At 59.6% G+C, this 16,527-nt stretch overlaps 1 protein-coding gene across 7 annotated transcripts; it reads right to left on the bottom strand.

The window, feature by feature from the left end:
• Positions 1–1,513: 1,513 nt before the first annotated feature.
• CARNS1 (carnosine synthase 1) lies at positions 1,514–11,450 on the bottom strand. 7 transcript variants are annotated; one of them, XM_016921346.4, is made up of 10 exons: positions 11,352–11,437; positions 10,913–10,939; positions 9,438–9,708; positions 8,594–8,683; positions 7,871–8,358; positions 7,453–7,627; positions 7,276–7,361; positions 6,278–6,509; positions 5,899–6,179; positions 1,514–3,760 (listed from the first exon to the last, which is right to left on the bottom strand). In XM_016921346.4, exons 2-10 carry the CDS (start codon positions 10,913–10,915, stop codon positions 2,534–2,536), a joined length of 2,853 nt encoding a protein of 950 aa, XP_016776835.3. In that variant the 5' UTR covers positions 10,916–10,939; positions 11,352–11,437; the 3' UTR covers positions 1,514–2,533. The 7 variants fall into 7 exon arrangements, with proteins under 7 accessions (XP_016776835.3, XP_054517428.2, XP_054517426.2 ...); XM_054661453.2 differs by lacking the exon at positions 9,438–9,708 and having other exon boundaries at positions 11,352–11,450; XM_054661451.2 differs by lacking the exon at positions 8,594–8,683.
• Between the last annotated feature and the right edge of the window lie 5,077 nt (positions 11,451–16,527).

Raw genomic sequence — 16,527 nt, 5'->3', positions numbered from 1 at the left:
AGAGCGAAACTCCATCTTAAAAAAAAAAAAAAAAAAAAAAAAAAACCTTTATGGTTTTTTTTTCTTTGTTTTGTTTAGTTTTTCAGACAGGATCTTACTCTGTCACCCAGGCTGGAATACAGTGGCAAGATCGTGGCTCATTGCAGCCTTGACTTCTTGGGTTCCAGTGATTCTCCCACCTCAAATCCCAAGTAACTGGAATGACATAATCACATAATCTTTTTTTTCTTTCTTTCTTTCTTTTTTTTTTTTTTTAGAGAGGAGGTCTTGTTTTGTTGCCCAGGAGGCTGGTCTTGAACTTCTGGACTCAAGTGATCCTCCTGCCTTGGCCTTCCAAAGTGCTGTGATTACAGGCACGAGCCACTACACCCAGCAAAAACCAAAAACGCTGTTGACAGAATGAATTTAGGCCAGGCAGGGTCGCTCATGCCTGCGATCCCAGCAATTTGGGAGGCCAAGGCGGGTGGATCACTTGAGGTCAGGAGTTCAAGACCAGCTTAACCAACATAGTGAAAACCTGTCTCTACTAAAAATACAAAAATTAGCCGAGAGTGGTGGTGCATGCCTATAGTCCCAGCTACTTGGGAGGCTGAGGTAGAAAAATCGCTTGAACCTGGGAGGCAGAGGTTGCAGTGAATCAAGATCACGCCATTGCACTACAGCCTGGGCAACAGAGTGAGACTCCGTCTCCAAAAAAAGAAAAAAAAAAGAAAGAAGGAATGAACACACTCAACACAGCAAATCTTGTCTGTGACATGTGGTCTGTGACTTTAGATTGGGTATGGATTTGGCAGGGCGCGGTGGCTCACACCTGCAACCCTAGCACTTTGGGAGGTCGAGCCGGGTGGATCGCTTGAGGTCAGGAGTTCGACACCAGTCTGGCCAACATGGTGAAACCCCGTCTCTACTAAAAATACAAAAATTAGCTGGGTGTGGTGGTGGGTGCCTGTAATCCCAGCTACTTGAGAGGCTGAGGCAGAAGAATCACTTAAACCCGGGAGGCAGAGGTTTCAGTGAGCCGTGACTGTGCCATTGCACTCCAGCCTGGGCAACAAGAGTGAAACTTTCTCAAAAAAAAAAAAAAAAAAGATTGGGTGTGGATTCTTATTGGATGGGGATGTGTGGGTGTGAATTTGGGCCAGACCAGGCCTTGGGTGTGAGTTCTGATTGTTGGAGGCTGTCTAGGTGTGCCTTCCATGTGCATAGGGGAGGTTGGGTATGAACTGAGGTGGACAGAATTCAGGGGTCTCCAGGCATGCAGAGGGTTATCTGGTTGAATGTGGCCCTCTGGTTGTAATTCCACCAAAGGAGATCCCCAGGTTCGGGTCTTGATGTGGGTGTAGGGCAGGCCCCTAGCAACCCAGGGCAACTCAGACACCAGGCCAGTGGGGTGGTTTTCCCTTAGCTCCAGATGCTACAAGTATCCCCTACCCGTCTCTTGATCCCCCTTCCCCACCCCCTATCTAGCTGATCCTGGGAGGAGTTGTCCAGTCAAGAGAACCTATCTAGACACTTCACCAGTACATAAGCCTTTATTTGGGGAGGGATGCCTGGGGAGCTGCCTCCAGCTCCTCTGCTGCACAGAGGCAGGATTTCTTAAAGCATCTTCCCTGAATGAGGAAGAGAGTGTAGACTCTCCTCTGCCAATGCTAGTTAGGTGTGCCAGAGGCCAAAGCACCAAAGCTCGGTGGAGAAGGTTTGTGATGCATAGGAGGGAGGTGTTCACGTGTCTCAGGGCCACTTGTGAATGAGGGCAGGGAGGTGAGGGGGGCCTAGAAGCTGAATGGGCATGTAAAACTTGATCAAAACAGAAACCTGGACCCTGCATCATGTCCTGTGACCCGCCCTCCACTGTGGTATAATCCTGGAGCAGTCATTTTTCTTCTCTCAGCCTGTTTCCTCTCATCGGGGGAACATAGGCAGTTGTGTCTGCCTGGGGTGAGCAGAAAGAGGATTACTTCTGTCCACAGGCCACCTGCCTCTACCGCTCAGGCCAAATGAGGCAGGTTGGATGCCACCAAGTTTCCAGCAGGCTCTAGAGCTATCCTAGAATTTGGGTAAGAGGAAGACAAGGGTTCTAGTCTCAGGTTTTCCCAGGATTTGTCCAAGGCTTGGGGCCCAGCCAGGTCCTCTCCTCTTGTAGATGGCAGGAAGAGAGTGAGACCTGGAGAGGTGGACAGGAGGGGCTGGGTTTGGGCCCACTCCCACCTGGGGAGCTGGCGTCAGAGGGGTGTGTGTGTGTGTGTGTGTGTGTGTGTGTGTGTGTGTGTGTGGCCATTGTCATTTCTCCAAGACTAGAATGCTGGGGAAGCTGTAGGCTGGACTGGGGCCTTCGGGAGGGCAAGAGGCCCTTGAGTCCAGGATGCCTTGGTGTCTAAATTGCCCTGCTGCTCTGGAACAGACCTAGGCATTGCAGCGGGCCAGGCTGGGGCTGGGGCATGGTGATAGGGAGAGAAACAGGAAGAGCTCCAGGGAGCAGAGGGCACCACAGTGCCTCCTCCCAGCACTGCTTCCCTGCCCCCTGACCCCAGTGCTATTTGAAGTGAGACAGGAAGTGGGCAACAGGGTAGCTGGGCCCATCGATGCCCAGGCCCTGGCAGAGGCCCAGCAGGCGGAGACGGGCCTCGGTGGGGCTGGGTCCGGCACAGGCCACACTGCAGTAGGGCTCCTCGTACTCGCCAGGCACCAGGGCCTCCTCCAGCAGATTGAGGCGTAGCAGTCCACGGTCGTGCAGGGCCTGCAGGGTCTCACGGCTGGCGGTGGAACTCAGGGCCTGCAGGTGCTGGGACACAAGGCACATGACGCCCACCAGATGGCCACGAGCACGTGGGCGGGTGGGCAGGGCAGGACGCAAGCCACAGGCCACCATAACAGCAGCCAGCAGCAGGTCCACACCATAGAGCTCCAGGATCCAATCACGCAGGTAGAAGCCACCCATGCGGGGGTTGATCTCGATAAGCCGAGGCCCAGCCCCGGTCAGCTTGAGCTCCACGTTGAAGACTCCATCGAGCAACCCGCAGCCCAGGCAACAGCGGAAGGCTGCCTGAACCATCTGTGCCTCCTGCTCTGGTGCCAGCCCGGTGGGCATGCAGGCTGCTGTCTCAGTGAAGCCAGGCAGCCTCGTAGGGCCATTGTCGGAGACAAATGCAGCCAGCAGCCGCCCACCAAACAACACCAGGTCCACGTCGTGCTCGGTGCCCTCCACAAACTCCATCAGCAGCATGGCATTGCCCCAGCCCAGCCCAATGCCTGGGTGGTCGGCCTCGCCCTGCAAGTCTCGGGTAATCCGGGAAAAGTGCTCATGGCACTGTGGCGCATCCTCTACCAGCCGCACACCCACTGCACCTGCCCCGAACTCCAGCTTCATGACACCTGGCAGGGGTACCTGGTGCACGGCCCTCTCCACATCAGCCTCGCTCTCCAGTGGGCAGCAGGGCACAGCATGGAGGGAGGGCGCAGGCCAGGGTGGGCCATGGTGGCGCAACAGGTGCAGCTGGGTGAGGCTCTTCTGCTTAGCCAGGCGCATGGCAGCTGGGGAGCTGCAGGGCAGACCTAGCTCCTGGCAGAGCAGGGCTGTGAGCACCAGGCAGTCATCCCAATAGGAGAAGCAGCCATCTAGCTTGAGGCCGCGAGCCCGCACCAACTCTGCCAGCAGCCGTGCGTTCTCCTCATCCCTCCGGTGCTCTGTCATGTCAAAGTGGATGAAGGTCTGTACCAACTGGGATGCAAAGTGGTTGGGGTCTGACTCCACGAGGTGCAGCTGCAGAAGCCACAGGGTGGGGCATATCCAGGTCAGCTAGTACTGGGTGCTAGGGGGATAGGATGGGGCCTAGGATGGCCCCTTCAGGGGATACGAGTACACAAACACTAGGTTCTCAATAAATGTGTGTTGTGGATTGACTGAATAAATGGAAGGGGCAGAAGTGGGACACCTGATACAGGCTGGAGGGGAGGGAAGGCATCCTAGAGGAGGCAATGCCTAAGCTGGGAGCTGAAGAATATGAGTCAGCCAGGTGGTTGCAGGAGGAAAAGGCATGTTCTGGGTGGGAGGGGCTGCAGCACAGAGAAGAGGGTGTGAGAGAGCGTGGTGGACTCTTTCCCACAGGCAGCCTCACTGGCCGGGGATTGCAGAGAAACTACCAGGGCTGGGGCTTGGGACAAGTGGTTTGGTCACAATTCACCCCATGTGCTCTGACACTGGGAAGTGTCCACGGAGGAATCCAGTGGGGCCCCGTGCCCCTAAAGCTTACTGCCTGCTGGGGGAACCCAGGGCAGGGCAGCCACTGAAGAGAGAGGGAGGGTGGCTCTCTGCAAAGTAACACAGCCTCGGCAGTGGAGTGACATTCCAAGTGGAGAAAACACTGAGCAAGGCAGGGGACACAGAGGTGGTGTCCACAGGGGGTGCTGCACGGTGGGAGAGGGGAGAGGAGGCCAGTGTGCTAGATTAGGGCCAGCTTGAGATGGCCTCAGTTTTCTTATCTGTTCAATGGGGATAAGAATGTCTAATTGGCTGTGCGCAGTGGCTCACACCTGTAATCCCAGCACTTTGGGAGGCCGAAGCAGGAGGATCGCTTGAGCTCAGGAGTTCAAGACCATCCTGGGCAACAGAGCGAGATCCCGTCTCTACTAAAAATTTTTAAAATTAGCCGGGCAGGCCGGGCTGGTGGCTCACGCCTGTAATCCCAGTTCTTTGGGAGGCCAAAGCGGGCAGATCACTTGAGGTCAGGAGTTCGAGACCAGCCTGGCCAACATGGTGAAACCCTGTCTCTACTAAAAATACAAAAATTAGCCGGGCATGTTGGTGCGTGCCTGTAATCCTAGTTACTCCGGAGGCTGAGGCACGAGAATCACTTGAACCCAGGAGGCAGAGGTTGCAATGGGCCGAGATTGCGCCATTCCACTCCAGCTTGGGAGATAGAGAGAGACTCCGTATTAAAAAAAAAAAAGGCCGGGTGCGGTGGCTCACGCCTGTAATCCCAGCACTTTGGGAGGCTGAGGCGGGTGGATCACGAGGTCAGGAGATCGAGACCATCCTGGCTAACATGGTGAAACCCCATCTCTACTAAAAGTTAGCCAGGCGTGGTGGCGGGCGCCTGTAGTCCCAGGTACTCAGGAGTCTGAGGCAGGAGAATGGCGTGAACCCGGGAGGTTGCAGTGAGCCGAGATCACGCCACTGCACCCAGCCTGGGCGACAGAGCAAGACTCCGTTTCAAAAAAAAAAAATTAGCTGGGCATGGTGGCACGTGCCTGTAGTCTCAGCTACTAGGGAGGCTGAGGTGGGAGGATCGCTTCAGCCCAGGAAGTCGAGGCTGCAGTGAGCTGTGATCGCACCACCGCACTCCAGTCTGGTCAACAGATTGAGACCCTGTCTCAAAAAAGAAAAAACAAAAACAAGTCTACCTGCCTGGCTCGCTCCAGATTCTGTAAAGTGATGCCCTGCTATGAACTTGATTCAGGATCTGTATGCGGTTCCCCAGCACCCTCTGCGGGTCCTGGGTGCCAAGTGTCAGGAATTCAACCTCAAAGGGCCCGCCCTTTCCCCAAGACAGAGCCAGGCTCCTTAGCCTGGCATTCAAGGCCCCCACTCTGGCGTTAACGCTGTCCCTCGCCCAGCCCATCTACCCGGGCTCCTCTCCTCTTTCTGTGGAGGACTCCCTGCCCTCCCCAGGGCCTCTCACTCCAGAACTAGCGGAGTCCCCTCACCCTCACCGGGCGGCGGACTCCGCCCCTACGCCTGGGCTTACTTGTACCTGGCCAGGATGCCCCGCCCAAGCACCGCCTCTAGCGCGGCTGGTCCCGCCCCAAGGAAGCCCCTTTGCTCCAGGCCCCGCCCCGGGGTCCCGCCTCCACCACTCGGGCCAGGACCTGGGGCCCAGCCCCGCCCCGCGCCCCGCCCACCTGGAGCCCGTAGTCGCGCGCCGCCTCCCACACGAACTTCTTGCTGACGCCGCCAGCGCCGACCACCAGCAGCTGCTTTCCCTCCATGAGGCAGCGCGCCGACCGCCGAAGCATGGTCTCCACCAGCGGCGCCGCCACCGCCTCGTCGGCCGCCGGCCCCAGCCGCGGCGCGGCCCACAGCCCCTCCAGCGCGCCGCACGCCTCCAGGCACAGGCCGCCGTTCAGCTCCAGGGCCACTGGGGTCAGCACGCCGCCGGCCGCTGTCAGCGCGAAATCCACGCCTGCGCCGGGCGGGGGGCGCGAGCTCAGCTACGGCAGCCCCCGCCCTCCAGCCCCTGGCCCTCGGCTCCCGGCCCCGGCCCCGGCCGCCCTCACTCACCCAGGAAGTCCGTGTGCGCCCGGCGCCCGCCGCGCTGCTCGGCACTCAGGCCGGCCTCCAGAGCCAGCACGGCGGCCAGCGCGGCCTCGGCCGCCGCCTTGACGCGCTGCCGCACAGCCGCCACCTGCGCCTCCTCGCCCAGGCCGCACTGGGCCAGCGCCACCTCCAGCGTCCTCGGCAGGGAGTTGTGGTGCCGTAGGGGGCGGTCCCCGCGGCCCACGCCGCACACCACCTGGGCAGGGGGAGACTCAGGGGGAGGCCCACACACTCCTGCCCCCCACGCACACCCCCACCGCCTTGTGCCAAAATTCAGACCAGACCCCTCACTGGACATTGAAGAAGCCCCGTCCTCCAACGTGTCTTAAATTGCACACGAGCTCTCCCTGCCACTCCCCATCTGGTCCCCAGACCTCTCCAGGGATTCTACCCAGGCTTCCAGGCCCAGCTGAGGTCCCCCTCCAGGATGGCTCCTGCAGCCCTGGGGGCCTGGGCCACCCTGGTGTGCCCCACCCTAGCATCTCCCTGGGGCGCACCTTTCCCTACCCCACTGGAGCTCCCTGAGGGCAGGGTCGAATCTCTCCCTCTCAGTGTAGCCTAGAGCGGGGTACTCAGGAGGGTCTGTAAGCCTTCCTGACTCTCCAGCTTAGAGGCCCCTCCTGAATGGGTCCAGGCACTAGAGGTTTATCAGGAGGCCCTGGGTCAGCCTCTACGTGGGCAAGAGCTCTCTAGGAAGACAATTCAGCCCCCTGGGCCCTGGTACTACCCAGCGTGGGGCTGAGCACAGGGGCAGGGGCTCTTGGTGTGGGAGGGATTCTGGAAGGGTTGCAGGAGAGGGAAGACGGGTCAGACCCAGTAGTTTCTCCAGAGGCAACTACGACCCCCCTAAGGATTTTGTCCTCTCTGCCCAGAGACGGCTCAGGGGCCCTTGGCAAACCACTACTGGGACTCGGCTGGCGTGTGGTAGGCAGGGTCACAGCCTGGGCCTGGGCCACGCTCACCTTGCTCAGCAGTGGCCTATCACCCTGTGTCCGACACACCACAGCACAGATTCGCACGGCCAGGCCGGGGCCGGGTGAAGGACCATCTAGGGGAAGACGGGGAGGTCTAAGGCCAGCACAGAGTGGCCAGAAGGCCACACCAAACTCCCATCCCTGGTCAGCCCAGGTGGCTCTCACCTGAGCAGGGCAGCTGGGCAGGTGGGTACACAGCCTCCACCAGGACACTCTCCTCCTCCTCCAGCTTCTCCAGCAGCGCCAGCACTGTGTCCACCACTGCACCCAGCTCTGCCCGCGGGTGCAGACGCCATGCCTGCCGCCCCCGCCAGCGCCAGCCACTGAGCTTCACAGCCACCTGCAGCAAGGAGGGGAAAGGGGCCTCCTGGACACCACCCCAGGTACTGCAGGGTGGGGCGCTTCCGCCACAGGAGCCGGTGAGTAAACTGAGGCAAAAGGGCAGGGGATTGCCCCAGAGATGGGGCAGGGCAGCGGCAGGGCTAAGAGGTAGGGACACCTTTCCAGCCAGACTTGGTAACCGTGCCTGGGTCCCATCCTGCTGGCATCTGTACAGACCTCAGGGTGGGCGAGAGTCTGTTACCTGCAGGATATCACCCAGGGCCTCGGAGCACAGAAAAGTCTCCACTTCCTCTTTCACCAGCGTCTCCTGGCCCTCTTTGCCACTCAGCTCCACCAGCCGTAGCCCTAGGCTGGCATCCCCTCCCCGCAGCAGCCCCGGCGGCTTGTAGGTGAAAGCCAGGGTTGCTGGCACAGCCACACCACCCTGCTGGGCCAGCAACTGCCTTGTCAGCAGCCGGTCTTCCAGCAGCCGGGCCAGCTCAGCCGAAGCTCCTGTGGGGCAGGTCAGGTCACGGGCGAGTTCTGCTGCCTCTCGGCCCCGGCCAGGCCCCAGGCCCAGGCCTGCCAAAAAGTAGGTGGCACGGCGCGGGGGGACAAAGTCATCCAGGAATGTCAGGCCCCCAGGGTGGAAGCTCACAGCCTTGGAGACTAGCAGGGCTGCCTCACCCGGCTGCCCGGGTGCTGGCACCTTCATCAGCCAAGCAGGGGACAGGCAAAGGAGCATGTTTCCTGTGGGCAGAGAAGGCAAGTGGCTGGCCAGGGAAGGCTTGATGCCCTATGCCCGGGCCCCCGGGTAGCGGAGTGGAAGCAGCTGATCCCAGAACCCATCCCCATTCGGCATGGCAGCTGCTCCGGTGGAATGCAGGCAGTTGCCAGGGTTGGCGGGTATTTTGGGATGTGGCTGGGCCAGGGCAGGGCTGCCCTTTCTGTAGAAGGGGATGGGGAAACTTGAGCACACACTCACCCGGGCTCTGGACCCCACCCTCCAGCAGCACAGGCAGAAAGGTGCTGGGGGAGCCCAGAACGCACAAGGTCACCTCCGCCCCAGGACAGCCTCGGGAAAGAGAACATGGCCCAGCTCACCAGGGGCGCCCTTGCTGTCTCTCTGCCCACCTTCCACCACCTCCACACCCATGGCCCCACCCTGAGCCCCCAGAGTTTTCCCAGGAATCGGACGAGACAGGGGACAGGCAGGGAATGGAGGTGCCCGCCAGTCCTGCCCCGTGAAGCTGGTTTCCCCTTTCTGCAGCTGTTCCAGAGGTGCTGTGGGCTGGGTGACTGGAGACCTGAGTTCTAGCCCGAGCTCTGACTTTCTGTGTAACCTTGGAGGAGTCAGTGTTCCTCCAAGCCTCAGTTTCCCAGTTTGTACAATGGGACCAAGTCTGTGATTCTCAGGTATTCTGCCTGTGAACCCTCTGTCCACACGAAGTCTGATATATGTAACAGGCGTGGAGGGGCAGAAGGGGAGGAGTCTGGGGGGGTCTCAGCTGCTGAGCTGCCTCCACCACAGCTCCCAAGACCTTTCTCTAGAAGCTTCGGTGCCACACAGCGTGGTTTCCCAATCCCAGGGCTGGGTCTTTTTGGGGAGGGGGTGAGGGCAGGGAGCCCAATCCTTGACCTCACTGGTGCCAGATGCCCTTGCAAACAATGTCCGCCTACCCTAGGCCAACTGGCTGTGCCTTCCCTGCCTTCAGATGGAACCAGAGCCTAGGGGAAGGGGCTGACCTTGACAGGGATGAGCAAGCAGACTGGGCTGAGGGCCCCTCCCTGCCCCCAGAGGTGCCCCCCTCCAGGGAGCCCTTGGGCACCTGTGCGGGGCACCTGGCTGCGGTCCTGGGTCTCCGGAAGGCCAGCTTGCTGCAGACAGCTCTGCAGGAGGCTGTAGTAGTAGACAGTCCAAGCCCGGGCCTCGGCCCCCTCGGGGGATCCCTTGCAGTCCAGGCCCACGTCCTGGCGCCAGGAGCCAGGGAAGCAGCCTGTGGGCGGCAGGCCAGAGCCCCCTCCCCAGGGGCCCTCTTCCTCCAGGTCCTTGGAACCCAGTGGGCAATCCCACTCGGGACCCGATGGATCCAGGGAGAGCTGAGAGAGCAGAAGTGGTAGGTCTTGGGCAGGGTGGGCCAGTGGGCACATTAAGTCACCCAAGGGTGTAAGCCCCCCACTCTCCCAGCCTGGGCTATGTTCAGGGCTGACACCGTCCCGGGGACTAGGAGAGGAAAGGCTTGTGTTGGGGGTGAAGGCTTGTTAATGGGAACGCAACCGTGGGAGTGCTTTGTAAACTGTTCTGTGTGGTGCCCCTGGGGGGATGACAGGAAGCAGTGTCTTGCCGGCCAGCCCCTCCCGCCCCTGCCATGCTGGGCTCCGCCTTAGCTTGCTTCACAGCAGCAGAGTTTTCTGCTTGTTTTGTTCATGGAGGCAACCCCAGCACCTAAAGCGTGCCTGGCACACAGCCACTTCTCAGTAAGTGTTTGTTGACTGAAGAGTAGATGAATGAACGAACCCAGCCATCACTCTGAGGTGGCTTATTTCTGTCTCATGACCCGGCATGGAGTGTGCTGACACCTAAATGTGATTCCACTGTCATCCCCACGTAGGTCTTGAAGCCCTACTGTGTGCCCAGCCCTGGGCTAAACATTAGAAGGCTAGACAGTATCCCCCCTGCAGATATTTTGAGTCATGGAAATGCTTTCTTTGGATGAAACCTAACGTCCCTCCCCTCTCTGAGGCTGGCGCCCCCCCAATATGGGGCTGCTGGGAGGCTTCGTGTGAATGGAATTCTTGTTCTTTGCAGTCCCCAGGCCTGGACAGGCCTGGCAGCTGAGTCTGTCCTCCAGGGGACAGGCTCGGCCACCTTGAGCAAGTTGTGAGGTCTCTTTGGACCTTGTTGCCTGGTGCCTGCCCTCTCCCATCCCCTGGGGGCTGATGAGGCTGGGACGAAGAGAATCTCTTGGTTGTTGGGCGATGGTGTGCTGTGGCCCAGACGGCAGAGGACTGGGCCTCATGCCTGGGCTCGAATCCCAGTTTGCCAGGGCCAGAGCCTCTGTGCCGTCTCCTAGAAGGTGAGCTCCCTGAGGGGCCATGGAATGAATGAATGTCACAGGGCACTAAGAGTGCCCACCTCCCAGGATGCAGCCGCAGGGTGGGGGTGAGGGAGCTGGTCGTGGGTCTAAGCTGTCTGCAGGGGGCAACTCCCAGGCTTAGGTCCTAGGTGCTGCCTGCTGTCCTCTGGGCCCACTCTCTGCCCAGGGACTTGGGCCTTGTGGGGGAGGGACCACAGAAGACTCACCATCTCGTGGGTGGAGTGGCTGAGAGACTGATGGCAGAGACAGAGGGACAGAGAGACGAAGGAGTCAGGGCAGCCAAGTCCCTGCCTGGCCTTCCAGCCCCTAGACTTTGGGAGTGGAGAGGTGGCCGACACCTGTCCCTGCAGAGAGAGGCCAAGGCCGCCCCACCCCCACCCCGAAGGTGGGGAGGGATTTCTGCTGCCCAGACCGAGTGGCTCCTGCCCCAGTGTGGCTCACAGGTCCTTCCTGCCCTGGGGTCCGGGCTTGGCTCTGCCCCTCCAGCGCGGGGGGGAGTGGGGGGCGCCGGGTCCCGGGGGTGGGGGGCGTAGCGTCGAGGGTCCCGCCGCGGGGAGCGGGCGCCCGGGGTCCCCGTCCCCGCGACTCCTGCCCCGGCCGCCCCCCTCCCTGGCTCTCCCCGGGGCGGGGCCGGAGCCGGGGTACCTGGCGGCGGCAGCGGCTCGGCGGGCGTGGCGGGCGGACTCGGACCGGGCGGGATGCAGCGGCGGCGGCGGTGGCAGTGGCACAGCGCCCGGCCCAAGCGGCGCCGCTTTATATAGAAACGCCTGGGGCATGCCCAGTGCCCAGCGGGGGCGGCGCGGGGCGGACGGACCGACAGGGACCGATAGGGACCCGCCGGGGACGCGCCCCCCCCCCCCCCGCCCGTCAGCCACGAAAACGTCCCAGACCTGGGGGCGTGGGGCGGGACACGGACCCAGCAGGAGGAGGGCACGGAGCAGGCAGGGAGAGACGGGGGTCTTCAGAGACACAGAGGAAGTCCCGACAGAGGGCCAGGTACAGATGGACAGGGACTGTCGTCGAGGGTCACAGACGTAGGGCTGCCATGAAGAAAGAGGGAGGCCCACCATGGAGAAGAGATGGAAAGGAGGGGCGGGGAGAGCCGGAGCAGGCAGAGACTGGTACTAGGGCCCGCCCTTAAGGGTGGGGTGCCCGGGAGAGCAGCCTGGAGCACACAGCCCTGAGCCCTACCTTTGGATGGAGGCCGGAGGTCCCAGCCCTGCAGCTTTCTGTCCCAGCTGCCAGCGCTCTGCCCTATTGCACGTTCTCCCAGAGAGGCCCTCCTGGGCCAGGGTCTCCACACATCTGTGCAGCCCCCTCCTCACTTCTGGACCCAGTGGACTTGCACACAGGGGCCAGGATGTCTATAAGATCCAGCCTCTCCTGGTGCGGTGGCTGCCTATAATCCCAGCACTTTGGGAGCCTGAGGCAGGAGAATTGCTTGAACCCAGGAGTTTGTGACCAGCCCGGGCAACATAGCAAGACCCTGTCTCTACAAAAAAAAAAATTTTTAACTAGCTAGTTGAGGTGGTGTGGGCCTGTAATCCCAGCTACTTGGGAGGCTGAGGTGGGAAGATCACATGAGCCCCGGGGGTCGAGACTGCAGTGAGTCCTGGTTGTGCCACTGCACTCCAGCCTGGGCAATACAGTGAGAGCCTATCTCTCTCGCTCGCTCCGCTTTTTTTTTTTTTTTTTTTTTTTGAGACAGAGTTTCAGTGTGTCGGCCCAGGCTGGAGTGCAGTGGTGTGATCTCAGCTCACTGCAACCTCTACCTCCCAGGTTCAAGTGATTCTCCTGCCTCAGCCTCCTGAGTGGCTGGGATTACAGGCACATGCCACCACGCCTGGCTAATTTTTGTGTGTTTAGTAGAGACAGGGTTTCGCCGTGTTGGCCAGGCTTGTCTTGAACTCCTGACCTCAGGTGCTCCTCCTGCTTCGGCCTCCCAATGTCCTGAGAATACAGGTGTAAGCCACTGTACCCAGCCGAGACCCTATCTCTCTCTTTTTTTTTTTTTTTTTGACCCTATCCCTTTTTTTTTTTTTTTTTTTTTTAAGACAGAGTCTTACTCTGTCACCAGGCTGGAGTGCAGTGGCACAATCTTGGCTCACTGCAACCTCCGCCTCCCCGGGTCCAGTGATTCTCCTGCCTCAGCCTCCCAAGTAGCTGGGACTACAGGTGCGAGCCACCATGCCCAGCTACTTTTGTTTTGTTTTTTGTTTTTTGTTTTTTGAGATGGAGTTTCGCTCTTGTTGCCCAGGCTGGAGTAGCTGGGATTATAGGCATGTGCCACCATGACAGCTAATTTTGTATTTTTAGTAGAGACAGGGTTTCTCCATGTTGGTCAGGCTAGTCTCGAACTCCCGACCTCAGGTGATCTGCCCGCCTCAGCCTCCCAAAGTATTAGGATTACAGGCATGAGCTACCGCGCCCAGCCCACCCAGCTAATTTTTGTATTTTTAGTGGAGACGGGGTTTCATGATGTTGGCCAGGATGGTCTCAATCTCCTGACCTCATGATCTGGTCACCTTGGCCTCCCAAAGTGCTAGGATTACAGGTGTGAGCCACTGCACCTGGCCCCCCTATCTCTTTAAAAAAAAAAAAAAAGAAAGAAAAAAGAAGAGAAAAGAAAGGAAAAGAAATCTTCTCTGCTTATCAACACCCACCCAGGTCAACTTCACACCCGGAGTTGAAGCTGTAATCTCCCCAAGACATACATACTCACACCCAAGTGCACCCACCCAACCACAGAAGCATACCCCAGGAGACCTGGGTCTCAGCCACAATTCACCCACAGAAGCACAACCAGAGATTCATCCCCTCTCCTGGAGTGTGTCCCACCAGTGGGTTTCAATCCTAGCTCTGGCTGTGGGACCTGGGCCCCTCCCCTTTGTGATCTGAAGCTCACTCTCCCCAGCCTAGAATGGGGCTGGTTTCCCTCTCCTAGGCAGGGCAGCCTATGGCTCTAACTCCTCCCTCTCACAGTCCCCAGTCAGCCCTTCTCCCTGCCTGTCTCGCAACTGGACACATATTGAGCCCTGGCTGTCCTTGAGAGCCTCCTGGCCTGGGGGAGAATACTGAGGGGCCCACACATGTCAGGGACAGAGATGACAGCTGTTGGACCCTTTCTGCAACTATATACAGGGCAGTCTGTGCAGACCCATCCCTGTCTACCACTGGAGGGGGTCGGCAGAGAGGGGAAATGGCTTCTCCAGGATGCCCAGTCCAGCCCACATTCCCCACACAACTTCCAGGCCCACGTGCAGCCCTCCCTACAGCTGGCCCAGGCTCCAGGAATGAGGAACCAGCCCCATTCTAGGCTGGGGAGAGTGAGCTTCAGATCACTAAGGGGAGGGGCCCAGGTCCCACAACCACCCCAGGAGACCCAATCGCTTGCCACCTGGGTGGCCTGAGCGTCCATGGGGTCCCACTGTGGGGCCTGGGCATGATCCAAAGAGCATGAGCTTTGACATTTAACAACATTTAACAAGCTCTGCAGCCCTGGGGACTCAGTTTTCTCATCTTCAAATGGGGATACAGTGCACACTCAGCCCAGGTTTAACACTTCACATGCAAGGGAGCAATTATGAGACTGAGAGAGGTCGTGTGACTTGCCCAAGGTCACACAGCTGGTGAGAGGCAGAGCCGGGATCTTCTGCCAGAATGCGTGCATGCATGCACAGAGTGCTGCGGCTGTGCCCTCTCCTAGGCCACCCTGTCTGGTCCCTGGCTGCTCTGGCTTTTGCCTTGTGGATACAGGGAGGAAAATCAGAGTTGGGCAGCTGCAGCCCAAGCTCAGGATCCTGGGACTTGGGGCAGACAGGTGGGCGGGTGGTTCTGCTCTGCCCCTGCCAGGAAAGCCTGGACATCACCTGAGGCTAGGTAGGGGTGGGGTGAGGAGAGGCAGTGCTTTGGCTGCTGTCCAGCTGGACTGAACAGTCATCATCATCATCATCATCATGAGCTGGTAGAGCCCTCTTGAGGCTGGGGTGGGGGCTATTATAATCCCATTATCCGCAGGAGAATACTGAGGCTCAGAGAAGAAGAAAGGGCCTTTCCCATGCAGGGGAGTCCAAGTCTGACCCCTCTGGGAGCCTGGAACAGTGTGGGAATTCAGGGAACCTCAAGTGGGTGGCAGGGCAAGATGGAGACGGTGGGTCCCCCCCGCCGATCCATGGCAGGCACCCATTTGCCCTGCTCCACTCCTTTGCATGCCCCCACTCGTGTCCACTCTGAGGCAGGCTGACAGACATCCCAGGGGCCCTCCCAGCTTCAGTCCCCACACACTGAGTCCTCTCACATGCATCACTTCCCTTCTCTGAGCCCCTTTCCAGGCAGATCTGTAGGGACTTTCTAGGTTCACTGAGCATGTTTGTGTAGGTTGCTCACTGCACAAAGGCACCTGGGAGAGAGATCACGCCCCACTCTGCTACACCATGCACTCTGGTGAGGCTGCATGTTGCCTGGAGGAGAGACGTCTTTCCCTAGCTGGCAGAAAGGTGCTGTGGGGGCCGGTGCAGCCCTGCGGAGGAGAGCCTGTGAGAACGCATGTGTGCGAGGGTTCACACCCGGAGGGCACTGGTCCTCTTCTGTCCAGCCTGTGAGTTAGGGCTCCCATGCAGGTGACTGATAAGGAAACCTACAGAAGAGCTGCCCAGAAAACAGTCTCCTGAGTAGGAAAGGCAATGACTGAGCCCCAGCTGGAGGGACGCTGCTGGAGACCACCGGCTCCTAGGGTCTGTGTCCAGGGTGAGCCACTGCCACCGCGCCCCCGCAGGCTCATGACAGACCCTCGGCCCAGGGCTGAGGCTGCTGCACCTTGCTCCTCTATTCTCCCAGGCAAAGAGCTGAACTGTGGAGGGCGGGGAGCTCCCAAGTGGATTTCAGGGACAAGTGCCCCCTGACCCCGGCCACCCTGCCCGCTACAGTGCCTGAGATTCCACCAAGACACTCCTCGTCTAAGGATAAGGCATAGTCTACACAGCACAGAGCCTTGCCTCTGCATTCCAGCTGGCTCTGCCTTTCACTGTGGGCCTGAGTGAGGTCCTTGTCCTCACTAAGCCTCTGTGTCTCTAACAGGGATATCAGGGGCCACCTGCAGAGAGAGGGCCTAGGGGTGGGGGGTCTGGGAAAGGGTTTTGTAAACTACAGGTAAGGAGGCTATTATTAAGTTGCAGGCACCCCAGCGGGGTGAGGAGGAGTGGGCAGAGGAGGCTCTGGAGCACGCTCTAAATCACAGGAGTCTGGCTATTGCCTCATCCACACACTGAGGGGCTGGTGCAGGATTGGGGGTAGAGCGGGGAAGGAGCAGGAGAAAGCACTCCCAGGGGGCTGCCCAGGGGGGAGCTGCCAGTGGTTGGGGCAGGGCTAAACCTTGGGTCTGCTATGGATAGTAAGGCTTTCTGCAAGTTCTTGCTCCTCCTGAGCCTCAGTTTCCCCCGGAGAAACGACAGATAAGGAAGGGTCTGGGCCGCCATGATTCCCTCTTCCAGGGGTTAGGCTCCTTGGGAGTAGGACAAGTCTGCCCAGGACCCAGGACCTGGCACTTGCCACATAGACGCAGCCTGTGGCCCTGTCGCAAGAACATTCCAAACCCAGAGTCTGACAGGTGACTCCACTGACACCCCACCCAATGGCCACCCCTGGAGCCTGGGCCTGCAGATGCCTCCCATCCATATGGAGTCCTGCCGTGTTCCCCATCGAAGGGAGGGCACTTGGGAATGGACACTGCGGGACACACGCCTGTGTCGGAACCAGCCCTGTTGCCCTGGCGATGGCTCAGGTCCTGGGCACCCACGGGGGCTATTAGTGAGTGTGGGAGGGG

The sequence above is a fragment of the Pan troglodytes genome, chromosome 9 (genome assembly GCF_028858775.2).
Source record: "Pan troglodytes isolate AG18354 chromosome 9, NHGRI_mPanTro3-v2.0_pri, whole genome shotgun sequence".
Classification (NCBI taxonomy): Eukaryota; Metazoa; Chordata; class Mammalia; order Primates; family Hominidae; genus Pan; species Pan troglodytes.
Note: the sequence above shows the minus strand (reverse complement) of the source record. Positions and strands in the feature narration are given on the sequence as shown.